General features: G+C 36.1%; 1 protein-coding gene across 24 annotated transcripts in view; it reads right to left on the bottom strand.

The window, feature by feature from the left end:
* The window catches only part of CREM (cAMP responsive element modulator), a 73,456-nt gene that overhangs the window by 16,637 nt on the left and 31,944 nt on the right, over nucleotides 1-24,875 (bottom strand). For 6 of the 24 annotated variants that reach the window (XM_043563675.1, XM_043563672.1, XM_043563674.1 and 3 more), the window contains exons 4-7: nucleotides 18,677-18,823; nucleotides 14,748-14,845; nucleotides 14,249-14,391; nucleotides 5,351-5,539 (exon numbers count right to left, since the gene is read on the bottom strand). In XM_043563675.1, the coding sequence (XP_043419610.1) occupies nucleotides 5,351-5,539; nucleotides 14,249-14,391; nucleotides 14,748-14,845; nucleotides 18,677-18,823 (577 nt within the window). Of the gene's footprint in view, nucleotides 1-5,350; nucleotides 5,540-14,248; nucleotides 14,392-14,747; nucleotides 14,846-18,676; nucleotides 18,824-18,981; nucleotides 19,538-24,123; nucleotides 24,352-24,875 lie in introns of those variants that run through there. The other 18 variants (XM_043563681.1, XM_043563682.1, XM_043563683.1 and 15 more) reach the window with 9 other exon arrangements.

Here is a 24,875-nt window from a genome sequence, read left to right as displayed (position 1 = left end):
TTTGAACCACAGGAATTTGCTATTTGATATTTTTGACCCACAAAAACAGCAACTTCATGAGGCTCAATTATTTTATTAAGTTAAAATCCCATGAAAAGAATTCGGGGATTTAAAAAAAATTCATAAATAAATCACAATTACTACTCATAATTTTTCTTAAAAAAATTTTTTTAATGTTTATTTATTCTTGAGAGAGAGACAGAGAGAGATAGAGTGTGAGTGGGGGAGGGTCAGAAACAGAGGGAGACACAGAATCCAAAGCAGGCTCCAGGCTCCAAGCTGTCAGCACAGAGCCTGATGCGGGGCTCGAACTCACAAACTGCAAGATCATGACCTGAGCCAAAGTCGAACGCTAAACCAACTGAGCCACCCAGGTGCCCCTCATAATTTTTCTTTTAATGCCAAATGTTATTTGGATCACTTAATGAATGTTCAGTGCATGAAGAGCTAGATCATTACAGGAGATTTAACAGTGGCAAGGTTAGACAAAAAATTAGGTCTTGGTCCATATAACAGACCATAGTCTGGGAAAAGAAATGATTTGCATGTCTACTACACAAAAATAAGTGACACGGCACTCAGGCCTTTTATCTTCACCAGTGGGTTGAATAAAACCCATTCACTTACATGATTAGAATTCAACCTAACCTTATGCCAACGAAAGGGCATTCCACCACATTTTTGCCTTATTCAACTAAGCACTTTTTAATAAAGGCAGGACTTTATACTCAGATGGAGGTGGAATTTCTGGGAGTATTCAAGATTCTACTAATTCTCCAAAGCACATGAACTGAAGACATCTAGTTAAGTAAGAAAGTCTGGAGATCAACCCGGACATCGATCCCAATCAGACGCTCCATGACAGACTCTTTTCCATTCCAGCCCTACCTAAGGGTTTGGGTTCAAGGGTACTGGTCAATTTTATTACCAATTTCAGAAATTTCAAATTGATTTTAATCTAATTTCTTTAAATTGGCACTTAGGTGTTCAATAAATATTAGTATAAAAAAAGGTGAAAGAAAGAAAAGAAAGAAGGAAGTTCGCTGTTTGGTTGATTACTGCTGTTAGTGAAGTTTTAATACATTCCATGGACCAGATAAACTCAGTTAACCAGCACATAGAACTAATAACATTTTCACAGAAGAAGAGAATTTCACTTTCATTTAATAAATAGTTATTAAACATTTATCATATGCCAGGGACTGTGCTAGGTACTAAGGATCCCTATCGAAACAGAAGTTACTGTCTAAGCATGTCTCACGTAGTCTAAGAAGGTACAGTAGGAACTGACCGCACGTTACGTGAACCAGATCTGCAGGATCGGGCAAGGCTTCCTGGAGGACATACTATCTAAGATGAAGCCCAAATACTGCAAATGATGGGCATAAGTGTTCCTGTCAGGGCAATGGCTAAGTGTGAAGCCCTGGAAAGGTGAGAGAGCATGGCACAGCATGGAAAATTAAAGAAAACCAGCACACAGCTGCATTACAAAAGAGGGAGAAGTCTAGTAAAGGAAGCAAGGCCTAGATCAAGCAGCAATTTGGGTGTTGAAGATTTTGGACTTTGTCTAACAAGAAACAGGCAATCACTGAAGAATTCTGAACAGGAGACTGACATGGAAAAAAGAAAAGGTTGAAGGCAGAGACTTTTGTTTTTAAGGATTATTAGTAGCTCCCAGAATTACTGAGAGGGATGAAGAAAGGGAGCCTGAACTTTCAGGAACGATTCTCAAAAAAACTGGGCCAACAAGGGATCTGCCACCTTTAGCATGATTAGGAAAATCAGGAAGCTACTCCACAACTACCAGCTTCAGGGCAGCCACCTGGCAGAGAGAATGACAGGTCAGAGGGGACGGTAGCCAGAAGCAGAATGAGGACAGAGTGGAGAGGGGTGGAGAGATGTGTGGTTTGGCTGGGAGGAAGAGGGGATGACACAAGGGTTTCTAGCCTGAAGCAACAGGCTGGGCAGTAGTTCATCGCTGAAATAGGGTAAACCAAAGGAGAACTGGGGTGGGGAAAATGGATGTGGTTTTGGTCTTAAAAAGTCAAGATATGTGTGTGGAACCTCTAAGTAGCCAGCTGGAGTCAGGGGCATGGTCACATTGAACTGAAGCCATGGTCAGGCAGAGTGCTCAAGTCAGATGAAAGAGGGCCCAGGATTCGATTCGATCTTGAATAACACCACTAACACTGAAGAGATGAGCAGCAGAAGAATGGACCAACCAAGGAGACTGAAAGAGATGTAGAAGAAAGGGAAGAAAAAATGGTAAGAATGCAGTATCAGGAAAGTGAAGGAAGCAGAAGTCAACCGTGTTAAATACTGCTGAGGGATCAATCTAGAAAAGGTCTGAGAACTCACAAATTGCTGTGACCTTCCAAAGGAATGACAGGATGTAAGGTGATAGAGAGGAACATGAGAATGCCCACTGACCCTGTATTGAACATAGAAGTGGAACTCCTACCCACCAGTATTTTAAAGAGAAGGGAGAAAAAGGAAAGGAAAGGGCAAAAAAGGAAAAGACAAAAAAGAAAACAAAAGGAATAAAGCCTGAAAGGGAAGAAACAAACATCTTACTAGTATTTGATATAAACATTCACATACTATCAGAGATAGATCACAAAGAATATGCACGTTACTAGAAGTAATTTTCAGTTTGGCAAGATTAATAAATAAAAAAAAACTTTTTAAAAAGTTAGTGATATTTACCTACACCAGCAACTACTGAAGAATGTATCATTCATACTAGCAACAAAAACCATAAAGCATTTAGGAACTAACTTAACAAAGAATATGGAAGACTTCCATTCAGAAAATTTTCAACTGTTAAAAAAAGTTAAAATAAGATCTACATAAATGAGACATTCTGTGCTTTGGAATAGGTCAGTTTAACATTATGAAGACCTCAGTTCTCCCTCACCCCTGTACGCTGTTGGTAGGAATGTAAATCAGTGCAGCACTATAGAAAACAGTATGGAAGTTCCTCAGTAAGTTAAAAATAGAACTACCCTATGATTCAGCAATTGTACTACTGGGTATTTACCCAAAGAAAACAAAAACACTAATTGGAAAAGATATATTCACTCCCATGTTCATTGCAGCATTATTTACAAAATAGCCAAGATATGGAAGCAACCTAAGTGTTAATTGATAGGTGAGTGGATAAAGAAAATGTAGTGTGTGTACACACACACACACACACACACACACACACTGGATTATTATTATACATAAGAGAAGGAAATCTTGCTATCTGTGACAACATGGGTGGAACTTGAAGGCAATAAGCTAGGTGAAGTCGGACAAAGGAAAAGACACTGTATGATGGTACTTGCAAGTGGAATCTTCAACAACAACAACAAAAAACCCAGAACTCAGATACAGAGAACAGACTGGTGACTGCCAGAGATGGGGAGGGAGGTGCTGGCAGGAAGGGTGTAAAATGGGTGAAAGGGATCAAAAGGTACAAAAAAGTCCTGGGGATATAATGTACAGCATGGTGACTATGGTTAATAATACTATGTCACCTATTTGAAAATTGCTAAGAGACTAAATCTTAACAGTTCTCATCACAAGAAAAAAGCAATTTGTAACTGTGGTGATGGATGTTAACTAGACTTACTTGTAATCACTTACTGTATTTTAAACAAATGTCAAACCAGTACAGTTGAAACTAATGATATATGTCAATTATATTTGAATTAAAAAAAAGACTTCAGTTTCCCCTAAATTAATCTATAAGTTAAATGCAACCTCATTGCTGGTTTTATTATTGTATCATTATTTAGAAACTCAAATTTGTTCTAAATGCATATGGAAGAATAATGGGTCATACAAGCTAAATCAGCACTAATAGAATTTTTTTTTTTTTTAAGATAAAAAAGGGAAACTTGTTCTATTTGAGAACAAACCAGTATGGTACTGGCATACAGAAAAGGAGACCAATAGTACAAAACAGACAGTTCCGAAACAGATCTGAGAATACATGAGAACTTACTATATAATTAACATTGCCCCACAAGTTAATGGGGAAAGGATAAACCATTAGTAGGAGAAAACTGGCTCCATATGTGGAGAAAAATGACAGTGAATTCCCACCTAATACCATATACAGAAGTGGACCTGGGGTGGACTAAGGACATAAATGTGAAAGGTAAAGCTATAAAGCTAATATAACTAATATAGAAAAATGTCTTTGGCTTACAGAAGAGAAGATTCCTTCAATAAAACCCCAAAAGCACAAAACTCATTATTGTATGATCTATGCAAAACACAAAACATTTTTAAAGCTCTCCTTATGTTAAAATATCAGGTTTACAGTAGATTTTCCACATAAAAAAAGATAAATTAGAAGAAATGATGACTTTTTATGATTATTTATTTAGACATAGAGGGTTCATGGGAATCAGGGGAAATAAAGCAGATGATTTTGATTTTACAAAGTAAAGAAAACAAAATACTAGGGAAATACTATGGATTTCTTTACTCCATAAATGAACTCCTTCAGTTCTTCATATACTTTTATTATAGTCCACATTAACCTCCAAAACACCTAAGGGTAAAGCTAATTATCAAGAGACTCGTCAGTCAGAATCTGCTTTTTTTCCATACTTCCAAGACTTTCAAACCAAAAGAATGAATATTATCCCCCTTAAAATTAGTGCTACATCAAACATCTAAGCAAATGCCAAGAGGAATAGAGTTATTAAATTAAAATATAGGGTTTTTGCAAGTTGTATTAAACACATTATAGTTATTATGAGCACAAATGAATGATATTAAAACAATGTATAACTTGAATTTAACTGAAATCTTAGGTTACCCTGAAAGCTTAGGGCTACATCCCAACTATTTTATTTCACTACTTCCATATGAAATAGAGTGGATACGTGGAATGGTCTAGAGAAACAAATATCAGCATTTGTTTTGAAATGAAATGTCTAGAACTTAGACTTGAGTGTAACATCTGGGGAAAACCCCCAATTCAGTGCACCATGCACTGGATACTTAAATCTTCATAGACCAGGTAATAAAAATATGTATTAGGTATAATATTTATAACCCCCAGAGAAAGGATATTTAATTAATTAAAAAATTCTCTCATGTGTCCAAGTCCTTTTTCCCCATCATGCTACCCTGATTGGAACCTTTCTTTAGAGCCAATAAAGTCCATGAAAAAGTAAAAATCATATAATTTAGCTTGTTTAACGTACTAAAATATTCCCTCTTCAAGCCTTTTAAAGTGCCTCCCCCCACCCCAAATCTGCCTCCTGTATATTTCATAAAACTATAAAATCACCACTAAATGGTGTGATACAGTGTATTCTAAATGTATTAGATTAATAAAATGTACCTTGCACAACAACCTGGCTGCCTGGGACAAAGAACTGCTGTGTGCCATCAGCTGACTGTGCTGCATACTGTACAATTGTAGCACCTGGAGGAGGAGCTCCTGAATTTGTCATTGTTAATGCCTGTAGTCCCTGAACACCATCAGATCCTGGGTTAGAAATCTGGATTGTTCCACCTTGGGCTATAGCAACTTAACAGAAAGAGAAAAGAAATATTAGAGAATTTCAAGATTCATTTTTAATAATCCCATATTGGAAGAATATACTGCGGGCATATTAATTACCAATGCTCCTCATTCTCAAGTTACCCTTATTTCTCTATGCTGAATTGATAGGGAGGTCCTTCTTCATGGGAAAACACTCTGAAAAATCTCATCAACCCTTGAAGATATGTTATATTCAGAATTATTTGAAATACATAGAACCCACGGAGTTTCCCTCCTCCATGGTATCCAACCAACTAAATTATTTAAGAGGAAGAGTGGAGATGCAGACAGGGAGAAAGTTCAGCTTCTTGATTTTCTCCACTCTTCCAGATGTTTTTAGTTATAGATAAATAGCATTCTTCTAATATTTAAAACACGGTCAGTGCAATTCTATCGAGCATCACAACTACAATGAATTTATACCTTCATTCAGCTAACTACTTTCTAACCTATCAAAAGAAAGTAGCTTTTAATGGAACCTATATTACTATATATTTTGGTTTTAAAACTTAAGTCTACAAAACTGCAACCTTTACCATTTTGACTATGTGATGAAATATAAAATATGAAATATAAAATGTTACATTGGAAAGGATCTTAAAAAATAACTACTGAAAGAATTTGTGCTACAATATTTATGTCTACCAAATGTCCTGAATAACTGCAGCTCATAGCAGCAGATAACGAGGTAGACTTCCTCTGAACACTGAGACCTGCCAGCCATGTTTAAAAGTTAACATATTAACCAAAAGTTTCCAAAGAACGGATCAAATGTTTTCTTTTTGAATTTTACTCTAATTCAATTCAATGCTAATTCAATTCCTGTTAAAATATCCGAGACTTCAGTATAGTTTAACATAAATAGTATGACCCTATGTTTTAGTTTAAGTACCAGACATTAAGTAGAACCCTTCAAAAAAAAAAAAAATCACATATAAATCAGCTCACTAGATTTACAATGAAGGTAACAATACATCAGAATAACACAAGGCCTATAGATCAATGCAAATGCCTTACAGGAATGTTACAGTAGTGGGGGAATGTATGTCAATATTTCCAACTTATTCTCTACCGTTTTTTTCCAGGATCTAAGCAAAGGCCCATTTAGGTGAAGACCTGATTGTATAAACCTGTCAGAACTACTGGAAAGAGTAACGACAAATCTTTAGTTCTAGGGCCTAAATTAAGAGAAAGATGGGTTAATATTTTCAAAAGGTTTCAGCAAGATGCATTCTCTGTGTTTTTGTTCTTTGACAGGCCACCATTAGGATATGATTGACAGAGAAGAATCAGTTATAGAATGTCAACAGTGCTGAGGCTGAGAAACTCACGTAATAGCCCTTTGTTCATCTGGCTCATGTAGAGCATTATGTTCTGTACACATTTTATTTTTTAAAGTTTATTTACTTTTGAGAGAAAGAGAGAGAGAAAGTGGGGGAGAGAAGCAGAGAAAGAGGGAGAGAGAATCCCAAGCAGGCTTCACACAGTCAGCGCAAAGCCCAACATGGAGCTCAATCCAAAAAACTGCGAGATCATGACCTGAGCTGAAATCAAGCGTCATACGCTTAACCGACTGAGTTACCCAGGTGCCCCTCTGTACACATTTTAAAAATAAGATTTCAAGGGTCTCAGGGTTCACCCTTTATAATAAATAAAAGAGTTTGGAAGAAACCTAACTATGCCTACTTTCTTAAAAGAGAGATAAGAAAAAGAGGAGGTATTGCTTCCTCAGATCTTCATGCCTGGATGTGAATGAATTTCATATGTTATCATATATTTGAATGTGTGTTTTCAGTTGACAGTTTAGTGTCAGAAGAAGAGGCACAGGCCGTGTATGCACAGTGTGGGAGAAGCACAAAGCTGAGTGTATTAACGATGAATGACGGCTATCATTTCGTGACAAACTGTATCATAAACAACTGAGCCATTCCTGAATCTAGAATTCAATAAAGTATGGCTTTACGTTCTAACTACAACTTAATTTTCAATGCCAATGCAATTAGCAAGCTTTGGGACTAGCCTTTTGTAAAAAAAATCTAAGGCGAGAGTAGTTGCTGCTGAGGGTAAGAACATGAAATAGATAACAAAGACCCTTACTTTTTTCTTTCCATATTTTCTTATTTTTTTCAATGTTTCCTCATAATTCCCATCAAAACTTCTTTGCTTTCACACAGTGAAAAGTTGATATATCAAGAATTTGTTCCTCTCAGCATTTTATTTTCTGGTCAAGTCATTATATAATTAGATGTGGAAAATAAAGCTAAACACACATATGCATACAACCTAGCTCTAGGGGAGAACATTTCTACTGATAAGTCTTGTACTTTAACCTGGCTTTTATTTTTTATACCAAAGGCCCTCTTGATTTTGGCATTATCAAATGGCAGAAGATCTTCCCATTCAAAATGTTACCTCTCATTTGACAATTAACAAGATTTCCCAATGCTTCAGGATACTAGAATTAGAGTGTGTGTGTGTGTGTGTGTGTGTGTGTGTATTCAAGATTTGAAGAGCAAACTTTTAGGCTACAAAATATTCAAAGATAGCAAAATATGTGCTTTCAGTAAACACACATCAAGATACATAGCAGGAAAATTTATGATGAAATTAACTGAGTTTAGTCACACCTTTTGTTTTACTTAATTATTTTTAATTTTTTTTTAATGTTCATTTATTTTTGAGAGAGACAGAGAGACAGAGACAGAGAACAATCAGGGGAGAAGCAGAGGGAGAGGGAGACACAGAATCCGAAGCAGGCTCCAGGCTCTGAGCTGTCAGCAAGAGCCCAACGCAGGGCTCAAACCCACAAGCCACGAGACAATGACCTGAGCCAAAGTTGGACGCTCAACTGACTGAGCCACCCAGGAGACCCTACCTAATTATTTTTTTAAAACTTATGGAAATTTTCGCAAACATAGAAGTACAAAGAATTTTGTGTCATCTATTTTCCCTGCCCACTCATTCCCAAACTTTTTTTTTTTTTTCTGTTTTTGGTCTGGAGTATTTCAAAGCAAATCCCAGATACATCTGGTTAATCATTTTTAAATAAAATGATAGGCCCCTCTGAAGGCCATTAGTAACTAATGAAGTTAAAATACCTTTGTATTTCCTACTAATTTTACTTTGGGGACCTAGGCTTTATTAATGTTTTCTTATAATGACACATGCAACTGGGGCATAAAAGCTTGTATCTGTGGCCACACTGCTGATCACAATGAAGAGTTCACACTGGTCCACGAAGACTGATTGGGACTCAAGCATAATTAAAAGTGTTTTTATTTTAGATTATATGCATACTGATTTTCCTCTTTTAAGTCATCAAACATTAGTTTGATAAAATTATCTAAACTGAATTAAAATTGAACAGCTAGATTATATAATCAATTAAATTCTACTTCGATGTCTGTTATTAAGTGATTCAAGCCTGCTAGCATATTATTGGTAGTAGTAATGGTGGGTAGAGGGTAGTTGTCCTAGTTGCTGTGAGAGTTAGCTTTTTCTTTTTTTTTTTTTTACTCCTAAAGTCTCAGGTAAGCTATACCCCATAATTAAGTAGTTCACTCTATACACAGGTTGAATGTTGAGCACATTGACCTTACATGAAGAGTATGTCTAGAGTGTAATTCATTAATGCACTAAATATTGCTCTAAGGTGGTTTTAGTGGTTATACAAATGTCTCTGTGTACATCCTTATACAGTCATGGTATTTGGTTTCAAGTCTGTATTAACCCAAGTATGGTTTCCCCATCTCCAACTTACCATACATCACAGTAACCAGTATGATATATCAACTAGTCCAGGCATTAAGTTCTTTAAAATTCCTGTATTTAAAAAATCTGTGACTTCTACTCATTGCCATTGAGCACTCCTCCCCTAGAGCTACTAATATCATAGGAGTAAGGAAAAGATTATGTGTGGGATGAAAATTTGAGGATTTTGGTAAAAAAACAATTTTTAATTTAAAAAAGTAGTACTTTCAAGTCTTCATAATAAATGAAGAAGAGAAAGATAAATAAGGGTGGAAAACTAAAAAAAAAAAAAAAAAAAAAAAAAAAAAAAAGAGTCCATAACCAAAAGAGAAAGGAATAAAATTTACCTAAATTAAGATTTCATCTGACTTCTTTCTACTTGATACTAACATCTTTATAGTCCTAAACTTGTATGTAGGAGCCAATTCAAACACATAAACATGTAAATGTTTAATTATAACTTAAAACCATCTTTATTCCAAATTGCAAAAAAAAAAAAAAATGTAAATAAAACTTCACTGAATTAATTTTAAAAAAGAACAGCAGACCCTAAGTCAGTGAATTCTGACTTAAATTTAAAAAGTGATGGGGCGCCTGGGTGGCTCAGTCGGTTGAGCGTCTGACTTCGGCTCAGGTCATGATCTCATGGTCTGTGAGTTCGAGCCCCACGTTGGGCTCTGTGCTGACAGCTTGGAGCCTGGAGCCTGCTTCAGATTCTGTGTCTCCCTCTCTCTCTGACCCTCCCCCATTCATGCTCTGTCTCTCTCTGTCTCAAAAATAAATAATAAAACATTAAAAAAATTTTTTAAATAAATAAATAAATAAAAAGTGAGCATAGAACAGAACCTGTGAGTACTTGTGCCTTGAAAGCCAAGAGGTGCATACAGCTAAAGAAAGACCAAAACAGCCTCATGCTATAACAATAGCAACACCAAGATTAAAAAGTCGGATTTACATTAAGCAGATACCTTCCATGTTTGCTTTGAAAGCTATCTTGGGAGAATTTAAGCAAAGTCACTACTAAGAATTATAAATGCAACTGCATTTACTTTAGAATGTATGCACCTATCATGCAAATTCCCTTTATGAGGGAATGGAATTGGTGTTTACTCACAGGAGAGGTCTCCTGAGAATTCTAAATTCTTTTAAGCAGCCCAAAAAGTTCACATAGATCTCTTTTTATGATGGATTTTGGACTGAGCCACTTACCTTTAATGTGTAAGAATTCCAGTAAGGATGAGTTACAGACACATTTTAATAAGGTTCATCATAAAATAGAGTAGGAGCAAGCGGAGACAAGGGACATTTAGGAAAAAAAAAAAAATCTTGGGTGATAGTCCTTAATTGGTAAGAGAAGAGGTCAGGTATAGCAGAGTAAGGGATTAGAAAACAAAAACCCAAAACAAACAAAAAACCCTTTTTCATTAGAGAAAATTTAATGAATTAAGAAACTGCAAACTTAAATGTCTTTAGTTGCTTTTACTCAATTTATGTGTATGACTCTCATTTAATGGAGATCTTAAATGTCTTAGGCACAAGTAACATTCTTTGCTGATTCTGAGATTATCTGAACTGCTATCTTTCAGAAATATTCTTTTGAGACATACAAGATTTTCTTTGGCCAGAATGACTTAATTGGCATACAACAAACCTATCACTAAGATCTGTACTTCCAGTAAAGATTTTGCAAGTGTAGCTCTTTTACGTGGTGTTGCAATAATGAATCCCTGCCTATTTAGTTATTTTTACTACTCCCTGGGAGTAGCCTATTCTAACTTTCACTTCTTAGTTTCTGTGATTAAAAAAATAAGTTGAAACAGTAAGGCCTACTTCTGTCATATAGCTAACTTTCAATTATTAAAAATATAACTGATTATATATGGGAAAGCCTGAGTACACTCATTTATATTTTATTTCTTCAACTTTGACACACAAAGTCCTTTAGTTTATTTCTTTTTGTTTTTAACCCCAACTACCTCATTATACCAAATTAAAAATCAGCAATCTAAAATAATAATCTTTGAGGGAGCCTGGGTGGTTCAGTTGGTTAAGCGACCAACTCTTGATTTCAGTTTAGGTCATGATCCCAGGGTCGTGGGATAAAGCCTCATGTCGGGCCCCACACTGGGTATGGAGCCTGCTTAAGATTTTCTCTTTTTCTCTCTCTTTCTCTCTGCCTCTCCCCTGCTCATGTGCCTGCTCTCTCTCTCTCTCTCAAAATAAATAAGCATTAAAAAAAATGATAATCTTTGAAAAAATAAACAAAGTTTGGGGGAAAGTCATCCACGAATAAAAGTTGAAGAAAGAATTAAACCTAAAAAAAACACATTTTACAGTAAAACCTTATAAAAGGGTCTCGAAAACAGATACCCAGAAGAATCTCCAAAAATTCTAGTAAAATAAACTCCTCTAGTCTAAAAACCAGTAATTGTTTCTATTTCTAGATATCCAGGAACAACATGAAAGCATTAATATCTGTTAAGTTATTCCTACTAAGAAATACGATTAATGAAAATGGATCTTGTCTATATGTAAATATACATTTACCCTCCAATTAAAGTAAATGTCTTCTAAAAACTTTAAATGTTAGTATTCACCTTTCAGAAGAAACAATTATAAACCTAAGCAAGTGTCGCTAAGTGTCTAACAGATGCATTTTTAACAAAGTTAGTGCCACTTTTCATGAACCAATAAAACTGGTAATTTTTACCTGCAGACAGCACATACAGAACAACCACAGCTTTTAGTTAAAATAACTGCCAGGATCTAGTGTATGGGTCCAAATTAAAGAAACCTCAATAAAAGACAGTCCATGACTTGTAACGTGGCAAACAGATAAATGTCCGACTTCTAAACTTTTGACTTGCTATTCTCCTGACTTGACCACCCCACACCCACACTGACGTTTCACACAAAGCCCCTGCTGCAGGCACACACACTCAGAGCACAAGAAATAAAGGCTCTGTTGTTAGCTGGAGGGAAAAGTTTAATGACCATGTAGGAGACACTGCCATAGCTACCTTACAGCTCTGTTTTGTGTCAAAAGTAGCATGTCTGGCTTTCTCCCACTTTTACCTGTTATTTCCTTTCGCCCAGAGTTTGGCAATTTTGTATTATTCCCAATTCAAAGACCCTGGGATGGGAAAATAAAGCTTCTCTCTCTGATCCAGTTAGTGAATGGTAGGACCCAGTGCCTCCTGCACATCATCTGTAGCCTCAAAATTCTCTCAACCCAATGTTTTCACAATTTCAGATTTTCAGCTAATAAACTAGGCAAAATAAACTACAGCACCCCCCTCTGTATCACTTGTAAAGAGATCACCACTTCTATAAACTCTGAAGCAGCACTGGGAAATGCCAGGAAATATTTAAGGTGACAGCATCTTAGATCGTTCCCCAAACTTTAAGATGTCTTAGCATTATTTTATCAGTAATTTCCAACCTTTTTCCTACCACATCACAAATAGAAACTGATGGTATGTACACAGCCCACTGCTCAAGGCCAGATCTGAATGGCCAGGAGTCTCCAGCAGCTCCAAGCCCTGGTGGGCCACGCTTGGGGATGGAGGCATGAGGCGCTCACACTCCCGTACCTGTGTGCTACACTGCAGAGGCATACCAGTTGGCAAATTCTGACTTACAGTTCTAAAACTCCCACCATATATTCCCACTGGGCCAGACAAAAAGGCATTTAAATCAGAGAAGTAATACAAGAAAAATAACAGTTAAAACCTCAAGGTGTAACTCTTTACAGAGACAGTGGGGAGTTTCCTTTTCCTAACATTGACTTTGGACATGTCCACTCAGCACCCTATAGAGGCTGTGGACAAATTATATCCCAATTCTGCTAGGTATCATGGTACGAGCTACCTGAAGAACCACAATTACCAAGGGAGATTTAGTTTAATATTGCAAATCTGCCACCACCACCAAAAGAAAAACCTCTAAAAAAACTAGTGACTACATAAGATCTGTTCACATATTAAGGATTATAGTTTAACAGCCATATCTTAAGATTTGAGAATTTTTCTAGGTATTGCTTTTTTTTAAAGGGAAAACAGAAGACATATGTATAATCTTACCATCATATTTAAACCAACATAGTACTTATTACCACACATATTCCATTACCTAAGCAGCTTTTTTTAAAGATGGGTTTTTTTTTTCTGTCCTTTTTCTGGCTTTTCTTCCCCCTTTTTTCTTCTCTTCCTAGCTCTTGTTTTTTTACTAAAGCATTTTTATGTATATCAAATGTACTTGATTTGGGAAAAAATTAGTGCTTTAATTAGAGCAAAAAGCACAGAATTAACAGCCCATTAAAATGCACAAGACTAAATGTGAATGTATCTGTTTATTTACAGCTTTTGATGTTTAAAATTTCAAATAAAATGATCTGTCCGATGGCTGCAGTTTTTAAAAATAAATAATTTTTCCATTCTCTTCTAGAAAAAGCTGCAGCACAAATTAACAAAGAGTAGTGAAAACATAATTACATTTAAAACATAATTTAGAAAACATTATGTACCTCTTTTAGATTAGGAAGCATAATATGTAATTGTTGGTAACAAAAGCCAACAAGAATGAAATACAGACATTTATAGCTTATGTTCACATGCATCTTATAAAGACAACAAAAAACAGGTAAGTTTTAAACTTTTACTAGACATGAATATAAACATATAAATAGGCAAACCCTCCCTTTATTTTCACCCAAAAGTTTTCTTCTATATTCAGTCAAAAAATTTTGACTTTTCAAAAGTATAGGACAGCTGTCGGTACAAATCTCTTACTTCTTTAACATTTACTTTTCATTCTATGATACATAGTTTGGATATTATGATGCATTTTAAAATGGAACAGTTTAATGCTGAACCCAAGTTGCTTCAATGTAACTAGAGAAGACTTAAAGCTAGCACTGTACCATATCGAATGCAGCATACATACTGTATTGCCCCGTGCTAGTCTGATATATGCTAGTCGGTACTGCCATGGTAGCGATGTTAGGTGGCGTTCCTTCTTCCTCTGATTTTTCTTCTTCAATCTTGGGAACACCAGGCACATCAGAGGAAAGTTCATTCAGTATTTTTCTAAAACATAATTAAACAACAGAAATAATTAAGATATTTGAATGAGATTTAAAACAAAAAAGCTATAATGGACTAACTGCTTTGATATAAAATTATTCTCCTTTTTTGGAAAAAGTATCATTACAGGGGCGCCTGAGTGGCTCAGTCGGTTGAACGTCCGACTTCAGTTCAGGCCATGATCTCGCGGTTTGTGGGTTTGAGCCCCACATCGGACTCTGTGCTGACAGCTCAGAGCCTGGAGCCTGCTTTGATTCTATGTCTCCCTCTCTCTCCGCCCCTCCCCTGCTTGCACTCTCTCTCTAAAATAAACATTAAAAAAAATTTTGTTTTAAGTATCATTACAGTAGGAGACTTACCTATAAGAGGGTCTTCGTGAAAGGATTTCTCTACGTTTATGAGAATCAATTACACCTTCTGAATCTGCAGACTCATCTGTCTCTGCAATTGTTGCTACCTACAATACAAAAGTTTCTGAAATGCATCATAAAATATATGACCTTCTTCAATCAAAAAATGGTGCTGAAGGGTCTGTGTGTGCAATACTAAACCAGCTGCTGGCAAAGCATCCAGCAACAGAACACACAGAACCTACACTAAAGCAGCTCACACCTGGCATTAGGAAAAGGAGCACAGACATACACATTTCAATTGTAGAGCAGGTATGTGTGGAAAGGAATGGGACAGATAATAAATAGTACAAAAATACAAATGAAAGTCGTTGGAATGGCAGGTGAGGCTTCACAGGAAAGGACTAAATATAAGATACATAAGACCTAAGATCTCAACCTTGAACATACTCTTACAAATCCAGCGGGGGATTGAGAGGCAAAATAAAGCATCTCTACCTCACTGCCCTCTTCACAATACCACAGCTGACTTGAGCGAGGTCTTCAAGTTAGACATTAGATAGGTTCAAAGAAGCAAATAAAAAAGTAAAGGGCGCCTGAGCAGCTCAATTGGTTAAGCGTCCGACTCTTGGTTTCATTCAGGTCAGGTCATAATCTCACAGTTCATGGGTTCAAGCCCTGCATTGGGCTCTTCACTGACAGTGTGGGGCCTGAGTGGAATTCTGTCTCTCTCTGCACCTCCACTGCTCACTCGCTCGCTCTCTCTCTCAGAGTAAATAAACATTAAAAAAAAAGAAATACTAAAAAAAATAAAGAAGCCTGATTAAAGTTAGGATTTATATATCAAGAAGGTTGGGGCTTGATGGTGGTAACTCCTGAAAGTCAAAATAAGGAATTTCTCCTTAAAGAAAGGTCAGAGTTTTAAGTAAGGTTTCATTTTTCAAGTCACATGATAATAACATGATTATAAGGAAAGGGTGAAAACTAAAATAATGAATCTCTACAACACGACAGTTCTCAATATATTTAGCCATTATAATTCAGGGCATAGGGTAGTTCTGAGTTTATAAAACTCACTTTCCTTATTGTTATAATTATATGAAAATTTGATTTGGGCAAAATCAAAAGAACTTATTAACATGTCAACAATATGAGCAGGAATATATACTTCCCAAGGCACGCTGATGTACATCTATGTTCACCTACACATACAATCTTATACATCTCTGGTCATAGGCACTCCAGACATAAGCACACATACCAATAGAACTTAGAAAAAATGTTGTTGCAATCAACAATCATGTATCACCACCAAACATTTACCACATTATACTGGGCTTTCACACATCTCTCATACAATTATAACTAACCCCTTATGTGAGGTAGGATACTATTTTAACCATTTTAGAAAGGTGAAGCCGAAGTTCATGTACAGACATTAAGTGACTTGACCACTGTTCAACAAGTAGGAATTCTAAGACAAGATCCACTGGCACTTACCTCTACCAAGACAATTAAATCATCCACATAACAAAATCCAAAAAAGCTTACTGAATATAAGGTAATACTTTCTTCCAACAGCAGCCAAGTTAAAACTAGAGTAGAAATACCTGCACCCCAACAGAAGTCATAATTCAAAAAGGAGAGTGGAAAGACTTTCTTGTTTTATAATTACAGTCAGAAAGATTCAGAAAGTCTTGGAATCAAGAGTCATTATGGAAAAGAACAAAAAAAAAGACTGCTAAGAATGACTCTTACTCTTTTGAAAAGATACCTGTGTAGGAAAAACAGCTAAGCTTTTAATGAATGTGGATTTATTACTTCAAATATAATTTTGCAAACTGTTTCATTATTCTGCAATAAGCTGTACTCAAATATGCAAGGGACGAGATTAAGTATGCATATCTATGTTTTCCTCAAGATCTTTCTGTCATCAACTATGTTCAAGTAAATTTCAACATTTAAAGGATAATTACTGAAGTAAAAAAGGAACAGAAATAAATTCAATAACCAAGAAAGTATGCTTTTAAAAAATGCATACTTGAGGTGCCTGGGTGGCTCAGTCAGTTAAGTGTCCAACTTCAGCTCAGGTCATGATTTCATGGTTGATGGGTTTGAGCCCTTTGTCAGGCTCTGTGCTGACAGCTCCAAGCCTGGAGCCTGGTTCAGATTCTGTGTCTCCCTCTCTCTCTTCCCCTCCCCCACTCATGCATGCGTGCTCTCTCTCTCTCAAAAAAAAATAAACGTTAAAAAAATTAAAAAATTAAATTAAAAATGCATATTTACTCACAATTATCAGAATGGCTGAAATCAACAACACAAGAAACACCAACATCCTTCTTGGTGAGGATGTGGAGAAAAAGGAACCCTCATGTGCTGTTAGTAAGAATACAAACTGATGCAGCCACTGTGGAAGACAGTATGGAGGTTCCTCAAAAAGTTAAAAACCCTATAATCCAGCAATTGCACTATTGGATATTTACCCAAAGAATACAAAAACACTAATTCAAAGGGATACATGTACTCCTATGTAGCATTATTTACAATACCCAAATTATGGAAGCAGCCCAAATGTCTATTAACTGATGAATGGATAAATATATATATATATATATATATATATATATATATATATATATATAATGGAATACTACTTAACCATAAAAAAGAATGAAATCTTGCCATATATAACAATGTGGATGGAGCTAGAGAGTATAATGGAAAGCAAAATAAGTGAGTCAGAAAAACAAATGATTGATTTGAAAGACCATATAATTTCATTCATATGCAGAATTTAAGAAACAAAACAAGCAAAGGGAAAAAAAGAGAGAGAGAGAGAGAGAAACTAAGAAACAGACTCATAGGACACACTGATGTTGGTTACCAGAGGAGAGGGGGAGTGGGGGGATGAGTGAAATAGCTAGAGGGGATTAAGGAGTGTGCTTATGATAAACATCAGGTGATATATGGAAGTGTCAGGTCACTATATTGTACATCTAAAACTAAAATTACACTGTTAACTGCAATTAAAATAAAAACTTGGGGCACCTGGGTGGCTCAGTCATTTGAGCATCCAACTTTGGTTCAGGTCGTAACCTCATGGTTTGTGAGTTCGAGCCCCTAATCGGACTCTGTGCTGACAGCTCAGAGCCTGGAGCCTGCTTCAGATTCTGTGTCTCCCTCTCTCTCTGCCCCTCCCCTATTCACATTATCTCTCTAAAAAATAAACATTAAAAACATTTTTTTAAATAAAAACTTTAAAAAATGCATACTTAATTTATATCTATTGATGCAAAAAATGTTTTAGGTTCAAGAAATGTTAAGGATTCGTGACCAACTTTGATAATAATAAATAATAAAATAGATCTCCAGATCATAACCACAATAATCCTGTCTACAAAAACTAAGGTTTCATCTGAGAGGGGTTCGTGATGTAGAAGTCTAACACCAAGGTGACAATAATATCCTATGTTTCCTACAAATTACACATATTAAAGATAAACTTAAATTTCCACCTACCTACTAATGTGAGTATTCATGAAAACAGCCAATACTATAATCTTTACTGTGTTTATCAGACATCTTTGCCAAAGAATCCTCAAAATATTTTTAAGCACCCCTGGAGAGCTTTGCCAAATAAATCTGTGCTTGAGTACAGAGCAACAACTCAAAGAATTACTCATCTGACAATTACTCATTCTGCAAATTGAGAGCTAACAACCAAACTGCAAATCTTTGGTCAAATCTATGTATCTCACAGGGCACAACACACTCCACATAGGAAAGGGAAATTCCTCCAAACTTCTAATAAAAAGATTTGAGCATAAAAGCTACACAAAGAAAAAAAAAGATGGTAAATGAATTCGTAAAAGGGAAAAAAAAAAAAACACAAGAAACTGAAGAAAGTCAAAGACCAATCATCCAGGAAGGAAGCTAACCTGAACAGTTTGTATTTGTGGTGACTGAATAACCGATGGCTGTGGTGTCTGAATTACTCCCTGGACATGCACAGTTTGGCCCGAAGGTAACTGCACTAGAGTTACAGCTGGGGAGCCTCTTCTGGTGCCTGATCCAGCTACAGAAACCTGCAAAAACGATCATCATTGAGGATTAAGGCTGGATCATTTTCTGTTCTTTTTGTTTTTGTTTTTTTTTAAAGAAATACCAATCACTATTAGGACTGGCCAATTCTTCCTTTCTTTCTTCTGCTTCTAAGAAACGATGAGCGTGCTGGGGTACTTACCATTAGGAGGTGGTTACTGTGCTGAACAGTCATTCTCTGATGTGATAGATATTAAAGAACCCATGCTCCTCACTTTCAGTTCCCATGCTTCGCTGGCGAAGAATGTTCCAAGCGCAAAGTTCTAAAGCAGTTAAACTACCTCACTACAACCTCAAGACTACCAACAGTGAATCCTTATTTTGGCCAGAGTATAAACTACCTAACTTCCTAAGAGAAACTGGAGACAGAATTTAAATGCGGTGAATTATTTTTTAATAAATGAAACGTTTGCCACATTCTAGTATTACTCCAGATGCAAGTTAATGCCTTGTCTCTATGCTAATGGAAATCAGTTACTGTTATCCCCCCATAATCACAAAAAAGGCACAGGCCAGAGGAATTCCAAGACCCCTCATGCCCTTAGTGTGTGTGATCCAGAGAAAGTACATGCCTTGGAGCTGGTATGGCCCTCTTACAGATTCCCTCCCTGCTAGCTCAAGCATCTAGAGAAGAGGGCCAGAACCATCATTCAGCTTGCACAGAGTACAGCCATCTCCCAGCACCCCTGAGTGCTTTCAACAGAGACCTGTACCAGCAAAACACAATACCTCCACTCCCCTGGATTTAAAACCTGCTAAGTTTCCTACTGAGTAAACAACCCAATCCTATAGGCCAATGTAATCTTAGAAACTTTGCCTCCTTTTACTGTTTCACTACTCATTATAACCTACTCAAGAACCAAAGACTTTGGATATGAAATAAGTGAAATAAGCTACCAGCTTCTATCATGAATGGTAGTAGAACCACAAGATCTAAAACAAACTTTGAAGGAAGTCTCTGTGTAGTGCCTCACATTAAGAAACACCAATCTACTTTCCAATCTACTTATACTTTAAAGCAATTACTAAAAACTGGGTTTATAACAAATAATAAGATTTATTTACAAGATCATTTCCTTAGAAAGCAAACTTCTTCGGTAACCTGGAAGTAAAAATCGTTCATCCATGCAAGAGAACCTATGTGGTGAGCATTGTACTGGGTGCACTAGGGTATAAAGTAGAATTGACAAAACTAACACCCAAGAAACAATAGCACGCCAAACAGTATAGAACTAATTGCTCCATTGTACAGGTCATGAAAGTCAAGGAGTACAGAATAGAAAGATCAGCATGGGCCTGAACAGTAAGTAGAGGCTTTGTGTAGAAGCCACAACTTGAGCCAAGCCCTGATATGAGCTTGCATAACCAACAGAACAGGGCAGAGACACCCAAAATGTAGCCCACAGAGCAAATTCAGCCCACCTGCCCTTGCAGTATTATTGCCTACATTAGATTTTTGGGGAAAGAAAAAGATCATGCCATAATAGAATCGATAAATTTAATAACTAGAAGTTAAAAAAAAAGGTGGGGGGGAGGATTTGTTTTACAAATGACAAACCAGCACAAAAGACAAAGCTGTATGAATAATAAAAGGGCATCCACCCCTTTGTGGGCCAATTACCAAAAGGTATTCTTTTCACCACACAAATAATTCTCAAACTTTTTAGTCTCTCAGGACACCTTTATACTCTTAAAAATTACTGATGACTCAAAAAGCTTTTGTTTATGTGATTTATATCCAGTAGGGTGCTGTCAACATTTGTCAATCAGTTTTTGGGAAAGGAGAACCTTGATTTGAAAGGTTTGCTGATTTCCATAATGTAAAAACTCCTACTGTGGCAGATTTCAAGTTACCAATGGATGACACTGAACATAAAGTTGGAAAAAGACGCACATAATTGGCTCTCACAAGTCAGCTCCAGCATACCATTGGTTATGTGCATTGATATTTATATTAGAAATGAAAACTGAAACATTTTTACATTTTAAAAATAACAATTCCATTACATGCTAACATAAATAGCATTTTATTAAAAATAATTACATTTCCAAAACAAAATATTAGTGACAAGAGTATCAATGCTTTACTTTTTTATAAATTCTTTTAATGTCTGGTTTAATTTAAATCAGCTAAATTCTCATACCTACTTCTGCACTGAATCTGTTGCAATATGTTATTTTAGTCAATACCTGAAGAAAATTTGGACCTCACAGACATATCATTGGAAAAGGAAGAGTAATATAATAGCTTTTTCAAAATATGTGGATAGTGTTCTTTGTTACTACACCAAAACTCAACAGGTGGTTGCTTCACATAAAGATTAGTTGCAATGTGGAATCTGGAACCACATCAGTTACATCCACTGACCAGTCTTATACTTTGAATGGATCCCATGCATGATTCTGTAACACCATGCAGTAGTTATCTGGAAAATATTGGCTCACTCAGTTAAGCAGATCTCCCAAATGCGGCCACATTTCATGATACTTTATCAGAAAATCTCATTCATTAAAATCAACATCAATCTCATCAGAATACTATAAATACTGAAAAACTATCAAGTTCACAGTGGTAGATGCAGGACTTCCAAAATTCAAACTGCTTAAAAAGCTTAAATTTTTTCATTGACAATAAACACTGTCAATTGTTTTCCTTGAAGTGACAAGCTTACTTCGTTTGCTTTTAAGAAAACGTTTTCCAAATGCTCAAGTTTGAATAGCATAGTTTGGCTATTGGCCATTCTTTTAAGAAAACTGATGTCCTATGGGAAAAAAAACCCAGCTAGTTCATCTCGCCACTCAATTACTCAAGTGTTTTTCTTCAAGAACACCGTCAGTTTTTACTACACAGAAATGCTTTCAGTAAACATACCGATTTCGTAACACAGAATATTAAAATAACATGTACTCAAGGGTCAAGGTTTGATACAATGGGTAATATTTATTGCTTCACCAGGGTATTTTTAAGTGAAACTGGTATTTTTTTGAAAACTGCAAGAGAATGTCCATGAAGAACACAATGACTACTGGTGTAGTTTGATGCCTCTGACTTGATTCATGCTAAGGCGCCAACAGCTTTACCCCTACCCTCTTCTATTTTTACACCCATCAGTGCAAGTATCAATATAGAGAAAAAGGAAAAGAAGCCTTAGCATTATTATGAAAATACTTTAGTCCTCCTAAGCCTCCTGAAAGTCTTCTGGAGTCTCTCCTAGGGTTGTGCACACCACACTTTGAAAACTGCTGCTGTATCCCAATGTAGCTCTTAGGCCCTGGCTCACAGTGTAAAGAACTGAGCAACACAGCAGGCTGTGATATCAACTACACCACAGCAGCACAGCCGGAACCAATATATCCAGTAACTCTGATAGAGAGTTCAGATGTCAGACTGAGTAAAATATAATATGAATTATACCCCAGGGTACTAGAAGTATTACAGACTGGACCTGCAGATTGAGATGGCAGATCAGTTTTCTCAAAAGAATGGCCAATAGCCAAACAAATTATGCTATTCAAACTTGAGCTTTAGGAAAACATTTTCTTAAAAGCAAATGAAGTGAGCTTGTCACTTCAAGAAAAACAACTAACAGTGTTTATGGTCAGTGATAAAATTCAAGCTTTTAAGCAGAAGTTTTAAATTTTGGAAATCCAGCTTCAAAGACGTTAGATATTTTGAAGAATGAACAACTCAGGAAAGATTCATACAGGTTTGATAAATATAAATCATGTTCTAAGTTGCTTTACTTACCTTTCAAGTATAATTTTCAAGATTTTAAATTATTAAATAATCACTCTATCAAAGTGGCTTAGTGTCAAGAATACCTGCTGGGGAAAGGGAACTAATACAAACTGTATTCCTAGAATTCTGGAGATGAGTTATAGGAATTCTATAACTACAGTGAAACTTCTCTATGTCCAAACTCTGGGCAGTGCAAAAGCTCACGGGTCAGCTCTTTTGTTAAACTGCTGAAATACACGTAGAGAACCAGCAGAAATGACATACCCTAGAGTTAGAATTAAGATATATCTTTGGGGAAAAAAAAACAAAAACAAAAACAGAAAAACCCCTTAGATCTAGAGACATTCTATATTCAGACATTCTATTCCCATTGATTTTACCAAAACTGATGTGACTAGTATTAGTCCTATCATTGAACTGGTAGAGTTAATAGGCTAAACCACTGTTATTCATTAAAAAACAAAACAAAACCTCATGTGGCTCCCTACATTTACATCTTAGTATTATCATTATATTATACTGATCACATGGGCCACAAGTGGAATATACAGCATCTTGAAGTGGTGTATTGTACACAGGTGGCATAGAACGAACACTGGCAATGATTCAAGAACATGCATGGAAGTTCTAAAGCCAAAAGTGGGTAAATAAAGAAGCATCTTTTTGTTTTGTGTCAGGTGGTAGATTCAGTTTTAGGTAGGCCAGGTTGAAAGCAATGGTAGGGCAACGAAGTGAAAATGCTAATAAGAAGGAGAATTGTGTGACTGATGCCTTAGAGCCAAAAAAAACAAAGATCTGAGCAACACTAAGAAAGAGCAATCTATTAAAAGTATTATAATTACTTCATTCATAATGTGCAAACAGAATTCTAAAGAAGCTCTGGAAAAAGAAGAGAATTAATAGCCTTTCCTAAAAAGACATTGGTAAAGGGACATAAACTTTAGTTCATCTGAACTAAAATATGCATACTGCAGGTAGAAATAGAGAAATATTTCTTATAAATGTCAACTACTCATTCCAAGGCTAAATACACACAAAAAAATTTCACAGAAACAAGTCATACTTATGAATTAACTCATTCTTTTATTCTCTTGACAAATATTTATTGGGAGCCTGCCATGTGGACCAGTCTAGACAGTGGAGATAGTGAAAAAGTTTCTGCTCTCCCAGATCAGGAGACAGAAAACAGATGAAGAGACAAATGTATCATTTTGGGTGGTGTTAAATTCTTCAAAGAAAAATGAAGCGGAGTAAGAGATCAGAGAGTGACAGGCAGGGGTAGTGTGGAAGGAGGCTAATCAAAATATACCTGTTGTGGAAAGCTTCTCAGAGGAGGGAACAGTTGCTTTTATAAAAAGCTTAAATGAAGAGAAGGAGAAGGCCATAGGAAGATCTATGAGTATATTCATCACATTCCAACAGTCATGTAGACAGCTCCTCAAAAAACAAAAAAATAAAATGGGTATATTTTATATTTCATATTTATATCTCTTTTTATGAGGCTCAAAAAGTGTGTAGAATGAACTCATAGTAGACATAATTTACCTTTTCTTCCAGATCCCCTGAATAATCCTCTTCTATTGGATGCCTGAAACATAGATTATGCTGATGCCACCACATCCACCACCAACCCCACTAGACAGTAGTTGATCTGAAGTTAAACTGATGCAACCGACAGCCTTACTTGGCTTTGCAATAATAATTTAAAAATCCTTATAACAACACTTGTAACTGGGAAAACCTCACAATGTTGTAACACAGCACTTGATTAGCACCTAGTGGACTACCTCCAATCCGTAGCCAGGTTCCCTTATGATGGGGTTTATGATGTCACAGTGCAGCTGCAAATGTCACAGAGCCATTGGGCCTGCATTCAAGACAGTTAATAAAGGGTGGGAAAAAATGTGAATTCACATCATAGCAGATCTCACTGTCACTTCTCCTGAGAAATCAAATCTACACATTACCTATTTTAAGGACTACAATTAAAATCTACTAATACTCTAAGCAAGAAGATGGGAAACTATCTTGATTTCTGTGTATTAAAACAAGATTCTTAAAAGAGTCTGTTTCTTCTATGAGAAAAAAAGTGTTTACAGAATATTTCACATATTTTAAGGTTGGAATCAGGGAGATAATATCATAAAAGTGAACACCTGAATAAGATGCAAAATATTTCATTTTATTTTTTTTAAAGTTATTCTTGGGGCACTTGGGTGGCTCAGCTGGTTGAGAGTCCAACTTCAGCTCAGGTCATGATCTCACAACTCATGAGTTCAAGTCCCGTGACGGGCTCT

Source organism: Prionailurus bengalensis, chromosome B4 (genome assembly GCF_016509475.1).
Source record: "Prionailurus bengalensis isolate Pbe53 chromosome B4, Fcat_Pben_1.1_paternal_pri, whole genome shotgun sequence".
NCBI classification, from domain to species: domain Eukaryota; kingdom Metazoa; phylum Chordata; class Mammalia; order Carnivora; family Felidae; genus Prionailurus; species Prionailurus bengalensis.
The sequence above is the reverse complement of the archived record's forward strand: the minus strand, read 5'-3'. Positions and strand labels throughout refer to the sequence as shown.